This window comes from Cupressus sempervirens, chromosome 8, assembly GCF_028749045.1.
Source record: "Cupressus sempervirens isolate cs-2001-9-10 chromosome 8, ASM2874904v1, whole genome shotgun sequence".
Taxonomy (NCBI): domain Eukaryota; kingdom Viridiplantae; phylum Streptophyta; class Pinopsida; order Cupressales; family Cupressaceae; genus Cupressus; species Cupressus sempervirens.
Genome location: NC_143125.1, coordinates 618,777,371 through 618,791,406, shown reverse-complemented (window position 1 = coordinate 618,791,406; position 14,036 = coordinate 618,777,371). Strand labels below are relative to the sequence as shown.

Sequence of the window (14,036 nt, the reverse complement as noted above, 5' to 3'; positions counted from 1 at the left end):
TAGAAACTTTTAAAATATAATAAAAATATAATATTATAATATCTTAGATTTTATTAATAATATTATTTTTTAATAAAAAATTACAGTAAAAATTAAAGCCTACGAACAAGTCTAATATTAAGAGTATACTTATCAAATATAATATAATATTTAACATATTCTATTTGTATTATATTTTATAAAATATTATGTTAACAATATTTAACGGAAATAACCGATACAAAACTAAATTTCGCGGATCCATATTTTATAACAAAAAATAAAATTTTAAAAAGTTAATTAGAAAAGCAAGACGGTAAAATAAAATGACCAAATTAATCGAACCCTACGTTTCAGTGGGAAAATTGAAGGGCGTGCTAAACCGTGCGCAAGTGGAAAAACGGGCAGAAAACAAAAAATCGGCAGAAAATCGTGAAACATAATTACATCGATCTATGGCAAACTTGACCATCACATATCCTTGATGTCTTCATTTGCTCAGAAATTTACCATGAACCGTATTATCTGATATTTAAGAATAAAAGTTGCTCCAGAAGTTTATCATAACAACTGTCTTGTTCTTCTATTATTTTTACGACAGAGTTAACTACCGAGATCCGAAAACACGTTCCATTTCGAGAGGAAGAATGGATAATCTTCCTCTTGTGTAATTAAGAATTATGTGTGTGAAGTTGCCCATATGCTGAAATCGAACATTTAACCTGTTTTGATTGACTTAGCAGATTTGGCTCCAAAGTAGCCAATATATATATTATTGGCGAGAGTTAGGAGACTGCGAAAATGGCTCAGATTCCGAAATTGGACAATGCCCCTATTAATGTATCTCCATTTAGGTAAGTACTGCATTTTAGATAAAATTTTCCCCTTAATCACTGTTATAAGATTTTTTTTCCATTTTTTGGCTTATCTAATCATGTGCTTTGGTTGATCAGGGATCAAGCTAGAAAGGAGCTCATAAATATTTTGGATACGGTGAGTAAATTTATCGACATAACATTTTCTGCAGGCAAATGTTTTCTGGCAAAAATCTACAGAGAATTATCAATGTTCAGCTACAAAATTACTGCCTTAATTTATCGTCATCTAGAGTAGGAATTTCATTTGTTAGTTTCCAAAAAAATGTTTATAAGAAGATCACTAAGATTTGAAGGTTTGTTGCAGCTCTTCCATATAATCTGATTTTGACTTACACATTTTTCAATACTTTACCTTGACAAGGATTTTTCCATAGAATTTGCAACTTTAATAGATAAAGTATCGTTCACATTGGTTTTGCCTATTTTCTGTACTTAAGCTTTGGCAATATTAACAAGTGCAGATACGGGGTAAGAAAACGCTTTATTTGGATCCCAAGCTGAGCGGCTCACTTGCTTTGATACTTCAAACTGCGCTGTTGAAGGTAGTGAATTTATTTTATTTTTGTGGTCGGTAAATTTTTGGTATATATCATTAATAATAAAATAAACTTTTACAATGAAAGATAATCAAACTCGAAAATAGCAAACCCACCATCACCCTACTACAGTCTACCACCCCTCATATGCTAGGTTGCATAACAACAGCATGATTATACCAAGTTCCAACTCCTATCACTACCTGCCCCATGAACAAAGTTGGCATTCTGCCATTACAATCAACTATACATATTTCAACTAGTGCCATAGGCAAGTGCATTACAATTCAAAGCAACCAAAATATCATGTCAACAATGGCACATTGTCTACCACCAAGTACAAAATACCAAAAAAACCTCAACCCGACTAGCAATTGTGCAAGAAGGAAGCAAACAAATTCAAAACCCCGAGGAGATACAAACTCTCATGCCTTAATTCTTAGCTTCATGTAAACCTTTTCCACGGCCATAGGCAGCATTTTCTCTTCCCTGTCCAGGAGCATCCTGTGCACAACCTCACCCACGTCCTTGCATGCTCCTTCCACCTGTGTTCATTTGTCTCCCACTGCCACTGTGTTCTTAATTCACATTACTTTCTTGGTTTTCGCCTCTCCAGTAGGTTTGATTTTTGAATCTGAGTTTACTCACGTCCATCTCGCTCCTCAAACTAGAGTCTAACACCTCCCAGTCATGATTGTAGTCGCAGATGAAACCCTAAATTCTCTGCACTTCACATTTCCTCTGCTCTCTGTTCTCCATGAACCACAACAAAAAAGGATGCACATGTTGTGGATGGCCAGGGACATGAACCCAATCCCCCAATGCAGTGATGAAACCATGCCTTGGTTCAACAAGTGCTAAAAGAGCATCTAGTCCTTGTCGCCATTTTGGTCTCTCACAACAATTTACCACTCTTGTCACCTCCCAATTCCATCCAGCTCGAAGCTCAAAATATGGAGGATACATATTTATTAGTTCAGTATTTATACTAGGCTAGAATGTATTCAGTCCCCAACAATCCCTGTGTTGGAGATGTAGCTTCAGGAGACATCCAATTTTTGAGATGACCTAATCTCTTTATAACACTTGCCCAGATATTCTAGTTCATCGACAGCAGTTCTTTTGAAATGGACAGATGCTCATGTGGACAGACACTCGAAGACAATGAAGTCATTTGATTTGGCGTCTTTTCATTGATAACGATAGAGAAGAATCCACCTCTTCATGCGCGAAGACATGTTATTTATAGGGGACCGTTCTTGATTTTCGGGCCTGATTGTTCGACTGTAGTAGTTTATTCATTGTTGCAGAGATATATAGATTCAGAGGAGAATTTATTATTGCTTTGTAAAGCAGACTTCTGTTTTTCATTGTTAAAGTGATTCTAGTTTTGTTGGATTTTTCCCCTCAAGTTGGAGGGTTTTTCCAGGGTATCTTCTGTGTGTTATGTTATCTATTTTGTGTTCTATTCTGCTGCTTATGTTCATTTCTGGTATGAAACTCCAACACCCCACACATTGAAAGAAAGAAAGAATCAACTGGCAAATGCAATATTCAATCTGTCCTCCAGATGTTGCCCCAAAAAGACATTTGCTGCTTGGTAGCTTGCAGACTGAAATTGGCCTCCATCTCAAAAACCCGACTTCTTGAACCTTCCTTCTGTAAGTGGGAGGCAAGTCATTTGATACCGAGGTATGGATGAGAAAACTGGCTTCAGCATTAGAACTCTTCCTGCCATTCACAATCCTCTACCTTTCCATGACTGCAATCTATTATCTAATCTGGTTAACAAATTATCCCACAATTTTGTAGATCTAATGCCTTTTTCCAAAGGAAGTCCAAGATATTTAGAGGGCAGTTCTCCCCTTTTAAATCCTAATATAGAAATGATCTCTCTTTCTTCACTTTTATTTTTATTTATTTTTTTGTCAGATTTATCCCTATTAAATTCCTGCTTTGAAGCTCCAGAGTACCAAAGCAAGATGGTCTTGAAGTTTTTAGCTTCTTGCTTACTGCATTCTCCAAATAGCAAGGTGTCATCAGGAAATTGCTGGTATATGACTGCTGAAAGTTTACTAGTAACCTTGATTTTCGCTCGTTTCCGAATTCTTGATATCGCAATATAGTTCTGCCTAGGGCTTCAGCCATGATGATAAAGAGGAAAGGTTAATGGGATCTCCTTGTCTTAATCCCTGATCTCAAAGATTCCATCCAGGGTACCATTAAGTTATTAACTAATATTAATATTTTAGGGGTTGGACTTGAAATACATTCAAAGATTAAATTGATCTGTTTCTTAGCAAATCCAAAGGCTTCCAAACACTCACACAAAAACTTCCAATCTACTTTATCATAGGCTTTCTTAATATCTAATTTAACTAACATATTGGGCTTATGATTTCGTTGAACAAAATGCATTGCTTCTCAAGCTATTATAACACCACAAATAGATCTATTTGGTAGAAATCCTATCGGCTTTTCCACGATAATTCTAGGTAAAAAATCTGTTTCATTCTATTAGCTAAGGCTTTAGCCATGACCTTGTATATGGTGTTACAGAGGGAGATGGCTCTAAACTCATCTAGGTGTTCCAACTTCTTTTTCTGGGAACAAGTGTGATGAACATATAATTAATTTCTTTCAAGAATCATTCTCAGTTCCTAGCCTTTTCCTATGCTTCTACCCTCTCATCCCTTAGAGAATGCTAACACTCTTGAAAGAAGCAAGCCAGGAATCCATTCGGTCCAGGCACCTTATCTGGATGGAGCTGTTTTAGTGTAGATTCAGTCTCTTCTTTTGTAAATTTACTCATTAGCATTTTCTTTTGATCTGATGTTATTAGTTGAGGACTATTGTTTGGCAAGTTGGACTGGGCAATTAGATCCGAGATTTCAGTTCTATTTAAGATGTTCTTAGAAAAAGCAACTGCTTCATTTGATATTTCTGCTGGATCTTCCAATACCTTACTTGGAAAGTCTTTTATTTGGTAATTCTTCTGAAATTATTCCTTATCTTAGTGCTCTTGTGGAAAAACTTAGTATTCTTATACCCTTCCTTCAACCAGGCATCTCCTGATTTTTGTCTCCAATAGACTTCTTCTTTTTTGATTATATATCCTCACATTTGTGTAATAATTCTTTTTCCTTTAGATAGCTTTCTTGGTTCATGCCTTTTATAATTACTTCCTCATTCAACTTATCGACCCCTTTCTCTAATTGATCTTTGATTTCAAATATATTTCCGAATTGATCCTAGTTCCATTGAAGCAGATTTCTTTTCCATCCACAATTTTTCCACCATATCTAGGAACTTTTCACTTTTCATCCACATCTTTTCATATTTAAAAGGACATCTTTTTGGCTTGGATTTTTCGAGAATACACAACTCAATAGGAAACTGGTTAGAGCTTGATATTGGAAGGATTGATGAACTGAAATTATAATGAAATTCTGTAAAGTTTCGTTTGAACAAAAAACTGTCTAATCTCTCTGCAATTTGACTAAATCCAGATCTCCTATTATGGCAAGTAAAGGTACTATTTTCCATACTTATGTCCATAATGTTATGTTGATTAACTCAATTCCTAAAGTCAGTTAAAGATTGCGGTTTCTGTTTGATGTCCCCTGCTTTTTCAGATAAATCCAAAATGGCATTAGAATCACCATCCAAAAGACTACTTTTCTTGGGAATCTTTGCTGATTGATTAGATATTTCTTCCCATACTTATCTTTTCTTATGGTTGGGAATAGGCCCATAGATACTGGATGGCATAAACTTGAGGTTACTGCTAAGACTCAACTTTTGTGCAGATCCAGTTATTAATTTGATTAATTACTCCTACCAGTACTTTCCTAGGGTCCCAAGTTATGCCTAATCCACCCGAGGCACCTTCAGATGGTACAACTTCCAATTTCCAACTGCCTATCCGTTTATTGAATTCCTCAGATTCGCTATTGTCTAATTTAGTTTCTTGAATCATTAATTTATCTGCTTTATCTGAACAGATGCAACATTTTACCGTGCTTTTGATTTCACCTAATGATTTCCAGGTTGGCTTGGGAAGGAACTTCCCCTTACTTGCATGTAACAGTGAAGTAATCTTGGTTTGATCTATTGCAGCCTCTGCTTTGTTTCTCAATTCTGACAAGGATTTCCTACCCCTCTTCTTAGGGTATATTGCACAATCTGATTTGGCTTTACTTGGGCTGCCAAGACATAAAATCCAACTTTTCAGTTTTGTCCTTAGCCTTCCCAATTTCTTCATTTTTCGCTTCTTCTTCATCTTCATTCTCTTTCTCTTCCTCAATCAACTCCATAATTTGTTGAATATACTTTTGTTTCTCCTCTTCATCCTTTTCACCTTTTAATTGTGCTTCTTCAATACATCTTCCCATATCCCATAGGCAACCTTTAATTCAGCTGCCATTTTCCCCAAATTAACCTCCTGTACTCCTATGTCTTGGGTAATCCTGGTGCCACCTTCTTGACCTTCTTGAATCTGAATTTCCTCAAAGTGATCCCCCATATATCTCTTTCCACTACTGCCTTAATCTAACGAAGAGCAGTATCAATAAGATCCAAATTTGCATGAATTTCTTCACTTGCAGCTAGTCTACCTTCCTCAATCCTTGTTCAAGCATTCCAGTTCTTCACTTACTTCTTCTTGAAAGAAGTAGGTTTTAGATAATAGTTGATTCAAAACCATCTTACTCTGAGCAATTCTTTTACGTACCTCTTATATTTCTAAACCTAAATTGGCAGATTTATCTACTTGTCTATCTTCTGCATTTCGACATCTTGTGATTTTGCTGGTAAAGACTCCCCAAATAACTTTCTGTCAGTACTACCTTTATCGTTAATTCTATCTCTTTCTTGATTTGTTTCCAATTCAGAGACTTGTTTTTGCTCTCATTGACATGGATTTCAACCCAGTCCCCCCACACCACCTTTATTTTTAAGTATGATATTCACATTTGGATCCAGTTTTAGTTTCAGGGGACTGTATTCCTTTTGTCTCTTCTGTTTTACAATGCTATGCTTCATTAGTTGCATTTTGTCACTCAGTTTTACCCTAGATTCTGATTCAGTGATTGGTCCATAATAATATTTCAGACTAATATATATCCATTCTGATCCTCTAGTAACCTCTAGTTCTCCTAGGGTTTTGGATTTGGTCTTTGTTTCTACTAATACATTAAATTCTCCTTTGTTGAAGTCTGGATTTTTGTACCGAAGATAATTTCCCATCTTATTTCTTATTATTTCAAGGGCTTTAATATTTATATATTCCGTAGAAGATACCCTAAACTATTCCAACTAGGGAGCCTAGTTGGAAGTTATAGCAGTAAATTTACCTATTGAAGACATGCAATCCATAACTTTAAAAGCTCAACAGCTCACAAGACATTAATTTATTATTAATTTCTACATTACCGTATTCTACCATGAGAAATTTACCTTAAAGGGGAGTATAACTTACTTGGTTGGGGAGTAGATCCTCCCACCATTTCATCATATCTTGTCTGAACAAACTGGTCTGCACCACATTTCTATGAGTTTTACGTATAGGATTCATAATGTGTGGACTAATAGCCACTGATATCCTTTGAGGTTTGCTTGGCTCCAGGTTTCCTTTAGATGAATAGTCTGTATTTGTTTTGTATAGCCCTGAGTTTGGGGCTCAACTTCCACCTCCTGTTTTTAATTTGTTGTTCATCTTGTTTTTACGGGGCCTTCAGAATTCCTAAAAATATCTTTTATTCTGCTTTCTTGGCCACTAAGACAGATACAGTTTGCACCTGTAGCAAATGTTAAAACTGAGGTGGGTAGTGGGATTACCCAAATTTTTGCCTAGTGTTTTCTTTAGAAATGCCGAAGGAGTGCCATAATTTAAAGCCAAAGAGCCAATCTCTTTCTCATAGTTTTAAAAATCCTTCAATCACATTAAATTCCACCACGAAACCCTTGCGAATTCACCTCTAGGTTTTTCTTTTTCTCTAGAATTCTTGGATTGCCATGATGTCGATGAATTATTTCTGAAGAAGTTCGTGTGCCCTATTGATTTTTCTTTAGTGCCTGTATGATCAGTAGAGGGCAACTGAGAAATCTCTCCTTTATTAGCCAAGCACTTCACCTTCCTGCTCACTACAATATGCCATTCTCTGTTGTTGAAACTGGAGGAGAGGCATGGCTTGGGAGAATAGTATTTAATGAATCTCACGCTGCCAAAATTCGCATAATGAGAGCAGAATCTTATTTTAAATAAAATAATCATATATATTAATAAAAATGATTTTAATATTCAATAAATAATTGTTTTAGCTCATTAATTTTTTAGTATATTAATAAAATCATTATTTGTTTGATCAATTGAGAGTGAAAACTTTTAATATTTGAAACTATTATTGAAAGACATTCTAGACTTATTTGAAGCTATTCCTATTTGAAGAAATTATACATTTTCAAATGTTTAATATTGTTTCTGAGTTTTTGTCATTTTTTCCCAAGTTTTTTGGTTTGTCGAGTTTGAAATTTATTTAGCCGAGTCATTGCCAAGTCTGAATTTTCAAGTATGGTCTCACCCACTCACTTTGTTATAAGACATGAATTGTGGAATTGGGCGATTCACTTGTAAAGTCCCCGTACATTGTTCTAAACATAATAAATTGGAGGTAAATTTAGTGGCAAATTTCTAATTGCACATCCTTAATGGAGTTTTTGTCTATATTAATATTGCACAATCCCATCAGTGAAAAGTTTCATCTTTATATAAATGATCTTGAGGAAGGAAAGTTCAATATTGATTTGGAATGAGGTATATAAATATTATGCCCATTTCAATCATTTATTCTTCTGCACAATCTTTGTAAATTATGCTATGATTTGCTTCAATTGAACTCATTTGCAACATAACAGTTCTTGCTCTCTGAACGTTTTACATAATGTTTCTTTTAACCACTCTGATGACTTGAAGATTTGGTAACAACTGGACTGATATGAAAAAAATGATGATGACATGATTGATGCAGCATTAATAGCTTCTTAATTTCCTTGAGATGTGGGGGTATGATATGGGAATAGGACTCCATTTCAAATGGGGGTATGTTAGTGATGAATAAAGGTATGGCTGTATTATATACAAATATATTAACCAGAAGATGGTTATATGGGGATGGAGTCCCTGCTGCTATACATTAGTTTCCCGGTGACCATGTCACTTCTATTATATTGCATGTTGGCATTTTGAAAATCACTGGTTCCAGTTGCTGGTAATCCATATCATTTTAGTAGCGGTGGCAGGTTCCAACCTTACCCACTTTTACTGGAAATTGACTTTTTGGAGCCTGTTACCTGAAATATGAATTTCTTCTTTTGTTTTTTCAAACAATATCATTAAGGATGCAATGAAATATGATAGCATGTTGTCTTGCCTGTTAATGTGACTACCAGTCTTAGCTATAGGTTAACTGACTTGTATTATATCAGTGGTATCCTTCAAGTCTCAAGAGTATTACGTCATTTAAGCTTATCCATGCTGCTGGGCATCCAACTAATATATTTTTTCTGAATGCAGGAATACGGTGTTGAAAACCTGGGCCATCTTTCAACAAATCCTGTTCAGAGTGACTGTAAAAATGTTTTGTACCTCATTCGTCCTCAGATTAATTTGATGAAATTGATATCTGCACAGATTCAGCAAGATGTTAGGCAAAATCATCAAAGAGAATACACTGTGATTTTTGTTCCACGTCGCACAGTTGTTTGTGAGAAGGTGGGGCTCTGTGACTTTCCATTTTTGCAGCTGATTTTATTGCTTAAATTCAAGCCTATTTTCTTTGCTGATTCAATTTTGTTTAAGATTGATTATAAGATTCCTAGAAAGTGAACTAATGATTGTTCTTAGGCAACAAGGGCATTTGTGTCAAGATGGCACATTGGACTACGAAACTGTGGTGCCTTGTAGTTTTTGCCTCTGAAATGTCTGTCAAAGTTGTGCTTGTGTGTGGGGAAGTTTGTTGTAGGACACCACAGTAAGATAACTTGTAAGAAAATAATTTAAATTCAATGGTATTACAAATAAGATATATGAGGCCAATCATCACACAATTATAGTGTATAATTCAGTCGAGTCTTGGAATAAGTAAAAAATATTAGTATAAGTAAAATAAAGTAAGCAATAAGAAATATTTTTTAAGGGAATTACCTCCACACCCAGAAGTAATTGCCTCTCTATTCTTAACTCACTTGTCCCTTCTTCTAATCATTCCCGTGCATTTATGTGTAATGTCTTTGTATCAATCTAAGTCCCTTGTTATATACCATCTTCTTCAGTATCGATAGTTTGTTAAGCTATCTATTTGCCATTGATCCATCACAGGAAGTATAAATGAAAAGAAATGTGCATGGTAAGCCACATGCTCATTGATTGATAGCTAATATGCTTTGTTCACCATCAGGTAATTACAGCTGCCAGACAAGAAAATTTGGAATAATAAAATACACCTTTTAGGAAGAAATAATATGATAGTACACCAAAAAGAAACTTGACATTATGTCAGATACATATTAGAATCAAATGTAAAGCTCCATCTAATGAAAGCAAGAAAAGTTGGCTTGTGTCCTTTTGCTCCAAGGGCTAAAGAATCAATGTCCATGCAAATATTTTGGACTCTTATTTTTAAATGCATAGCAAGATATCATTTAAAAGCGTTTAACTCCCATAAGTGGTCCAAGTAATTGTTCTCTTGAAAAGTTATCTGTGTCTTGTTGGAGAAGACGTTTATAATGAGCACCCTTACTATCTATTGAAACACCTTTAAATCATCTCTTTGTCATCCATAAAAACGGCCTCACCATGATTACCTGTAAAGTTGAGAAATGCAAACCTTTTGGCAGGTCCTTCATTATTACATCTCTATTGAAATAATCTTTGATCATTCAATCACTACCCATGGTGAAACATAAAATGTAGAGTTTCATCATGGAGATGGCAGGGGATTGCGGGAGATGGTGGATGACAAGGGAGCAATAGTGGGGCAGTGCAAATACATGCAGCACTAAAAAATTACTTTTGAAAAATGTATAAGTTAGAAAAATTACAAATGAAACTTTGGCACACTTAGGAAATTACTAAATAGTAGAAACATTGCAATGAGCATTGATCACTAACAATGGCAGATGGAGGTTTGTGTGATGGCCTTCTTTTAGATTTTTTTTCTTTCAAATAATAAAATATAACTCATGGTAATAGTTGCAGAATTAATATCAGCAATTAATGTAGAAATTGTAGATGAAGAGCTTTTTAAATAATTACAATTTGAGGCTTATAGAAACTTATTCTTTTAATCACGTTGTAGACCTTTCTCTAATCTATAATGGTTTCTATTGATTTAAATGCCTTTGAAATGTTTTAGTCTGCTTTAATCAGGGGTTTTCATCCACTAAATCAACAATAGAAATTAAGGGATTCTTGTCCTTAAATTTCAAACCTTGAGGGTTTCATATGTGCGTTGATGAACCTCAGTTCACTCTCCACAAGGAGTAATACAATAAAACATCGTCAATGATTGACGCCTTTTCTTCTTTCATCGATCTTCCTTATAAAGCCCCTTTTTTGGACTAGACACAGCTCTTGATTCGTATGCCTTTTGACATATTAATCGTTCTCGTTTTTGCATTCCCTATAATATCCTGTAAGGGAATAATGGGAGAGATAAAATAACTGTTGCAGAGTATAAATTTGTATTTAAGATGGAAGCATTACAGTCCACACTTCCCAAGATTACTAGGATGTTGGAGGATTTCCTCACTCTCCCATGTTGCATCTTCTTCAGGAAGATCCTTCCATCAAATGAAACATTTTCTCGTTGTGTTGTTTCTTAATGTTATTTTCTTTGAAATTATAACCTCTTCAGGTGTAAAACTCAGTTCCTAAAGCTCCTAAAGCTCTCATTTTTGTAAGGGTTGGAGATGTTAAAAAACATTGTGCTGCCCATGCTGCTTATCTATTCTTAAGACATCTTTCTATTCTCTCTGCTGTCAAAACTCTAGGAGTCCCCCCAATAATGCCTTGTAAATACTACATTTTTATCCATTGATTTGAATCTTAATTCCATGGTTTGATAATTCTGCATAAACTATCCCAAAGCATGGATGCTCTACTAAATCATATTGGTTTCTCCTAAAGACTAATACTATATTGGTGTCTCTCATGGCCACCACATAAAAGTCATCTTGTAGTTCATGTCTACCAAGGGTAACCAAGTTACCGACAACTGTTAAATTCTCTTAGTGCATTGGATGGTAAAACTGTCCATTATTGTATCATTGAATCCATTGAAATCCTCTATTTTTAACCCTCTTTAGCAACTAATCTGTCAAAAATGAAAATTGTGTGTATCTGCACTCTCGATTAGGACTATAACTTTGTGCCTTGACTCCTCGTACTTGATTTTTACTCTGTCTTCGTATGCTCCATTATTTATTTGTTTCTTCCTCATTATATTTATATGATTTGTGAGAGATACAGCTTCTACATTTTTTTAGGGGGATTTCTACATTCCACATAACTAGTAATTATATCATCTTGCATCAAATTTTGTTCATCTTCAATAGTAACTTCTCCCTCCCCTATAAATCAAAGTGGGACAAAGGGGTCTATCTAAAGACCCAACCTTGGTTCTTTGTGTCTGTCATTTGTGCTCATTTTTGTTACTATTAGAAGTTTTCCCACTCTTGATTTTTGAATTTCTACCTTTTTGATATTTTGTAACGTTTGCCTCTTTATATCTATAATAAGGCAAACGATTTTCTATTTATATCACTTGCATAATCATAATTGCCATTCTCTCTAACCATTATTGTTTTGGTGGGCTTCTATCATTGATTCATTTTGTCCTTGGAATTTTTAGTTTTTTTTAGTTCTGTTCAATAATTTTGCTGACTTTGTCATTTAATTGCATATGGAAATAAACTCAGAGGCTGGCAAGATCCAGCTTCGGTACCATCTGTAATGTCACATTTTTGTTAATAATATTTTTCTTTAAATAATAATTATTAATCATAATTAAGAAATGAACAATTTATTGAATGTTCAAGTTTAACGCTTGGAATGTATCTCAAAAAGTATAGAACTTATTCTCTTATCTTATTACAAAGTAATTGGTAAAATGCTTGTTATTAACAGTGATCAATAGATCAATATTTACAAAAGAATAAATGATGCTTCCTTAGGAAATGATCGTAAAGAATAGAAACATTCTATTCTAGCTAAGAATAAACTAACAACAGCAGTGATGTTGATCTTAGAATTCGGCAACAAGCTTGATCATAAAATTGCAGGCCCCCAAAAAGTTAAAATAGTAGAGCACCTTCAAGAATTTGGGAGGCTTGGGGGAAATTTGCGGATGGTAGATCGACGCTGTGTAGAATTGCTGGATTTGTTTCGAATTCTTGGAATTATTGTAGGGAGATTTATTTGAAACAAAGAAGTTTGAGCATTTGTGTTGGATAGAGGAAAGACAAAGACAGAGATTTGCAAAGGCTAGATCAGCGTTGTACAGAGAATTCTTTCAGAAAGATAGGCAGAAAATGAAACAAGGCAGAAAATAAGATACGCAACGAATAAAACAAGGAAGAAAATAGATTAAGAACGAGAAGAAAAGACACAAAGATCAGCCAAGAGGCAGTGACAACTAAGAACAACAAACGCAATCGGAGCCAATATTTCCTGTGCCATGCCCTAGCTATAAAAATAATGACAAGAAGCTGAAAGTGTATCAGCAGGCTCAAGGTAGCCCTTGAATCTATAATAGTTTCGAAGGAAGGACCTTCTACGGAATTCAGAAAACGATATTGAAGAGCAGATCTATATCGAAGAGCAGAGTGACAGATCGATAAATGAGTGAGGATCAAACAAATTAAGAAAATTAATCTTAATCTCTTATAGTGCTTCAAGGAGTGAAGCAATTTGTACAGACCCTTACTATTGGCCATTGTAAAAGCTTTATATATATACAGGGATAGCAGTCAATAAGACAGGAGAGGGAAGGCGGGTTTGAAAAAAGCAGAGCAGAGCAATACTTATCACATTAATACTCGCAAAAGCAGGATCTTGGGTAGTTCTAATTGTCAATCCATTGAAAGAAGAGCAAAAGAAAATCTTACTTGCCAGCTTAATAAGATTGAGACATTTTTTACTGCAAAGAGATTTTGACCTGAAATATTTCAAAAACTTCAATCAAATCCAATAAAAGACAGAATAAGGAAAAGAACGGACTGAGATCTGCAATAATTTTTGGCATGCCCTTTAAAGTAAAACTTATTAGCTTTCAAGCTTCAGTAAACAGGTGACATAAACTTCAATACTTCTTTTGAATTTTTATTATTATTATAATTTTTAAAGATTTGGTTAATAGTTATTTTAAAATTATTGTCTGTAAAATTATAAGTTGTGAATTTATAGTTACTGATTAACAAATTAGGTGCATATATGCTTAGGATAAAAAATAGTTAAAATTAGAAAAGATGCAGTGGCCTCTGTTCCTGCTAACTTTGTGAATCCAGTAAATTGTAGATCTCTCTCAAATCTGCCAAGGTATCACAGGCAATGCGTTCACTTCTGGTGAACCAAGTATGCCTTGCC

General features: G+C 34.7%; 1 protein-coding gene across 11 annotated transcripts in view; it reads left to right on the top strand.

Moving 5' to 3' along the window:
• The first annotated feature begins 308 nt into the window (after positions 1-308).
• ATVPS33 (Sec1/munc18-like (SM) proteins superfamily) overlaps positions 309-14,036 on the top strand; it is a 352,047-nt gene continuing 338,319 nt past the window's right edge. For 6 of the 11 annotated variants that reach the window (XM_089798593.1, XM_089798592.1, XM_089798590.1 and 3 more), the window contains exons 1-4: positions 540-833; positions 933-972; positions 1,319-1,399; positions 8,967-9,164. In XM_089798593.1, coding sequence (XP_089654719.1) covers positions 781-833; positions 933-972; positions 1,319-1,399; positions 8,967-9,164 — 372 coding nt within the window. In that variant the 5' untranslated portion in view covers positions 540-780. Of the gene's footprint in view, positions 834-932; positions 973-1,318; positions 1,400-8,966; positions 9,165-14,036 lie in introns of all 11 variants that reach the window. The other 5 variants (XM_089798599.1, XM_089798596.1, XM_089798597.1 and 2 more) reach the window with 2 other exon arrangements.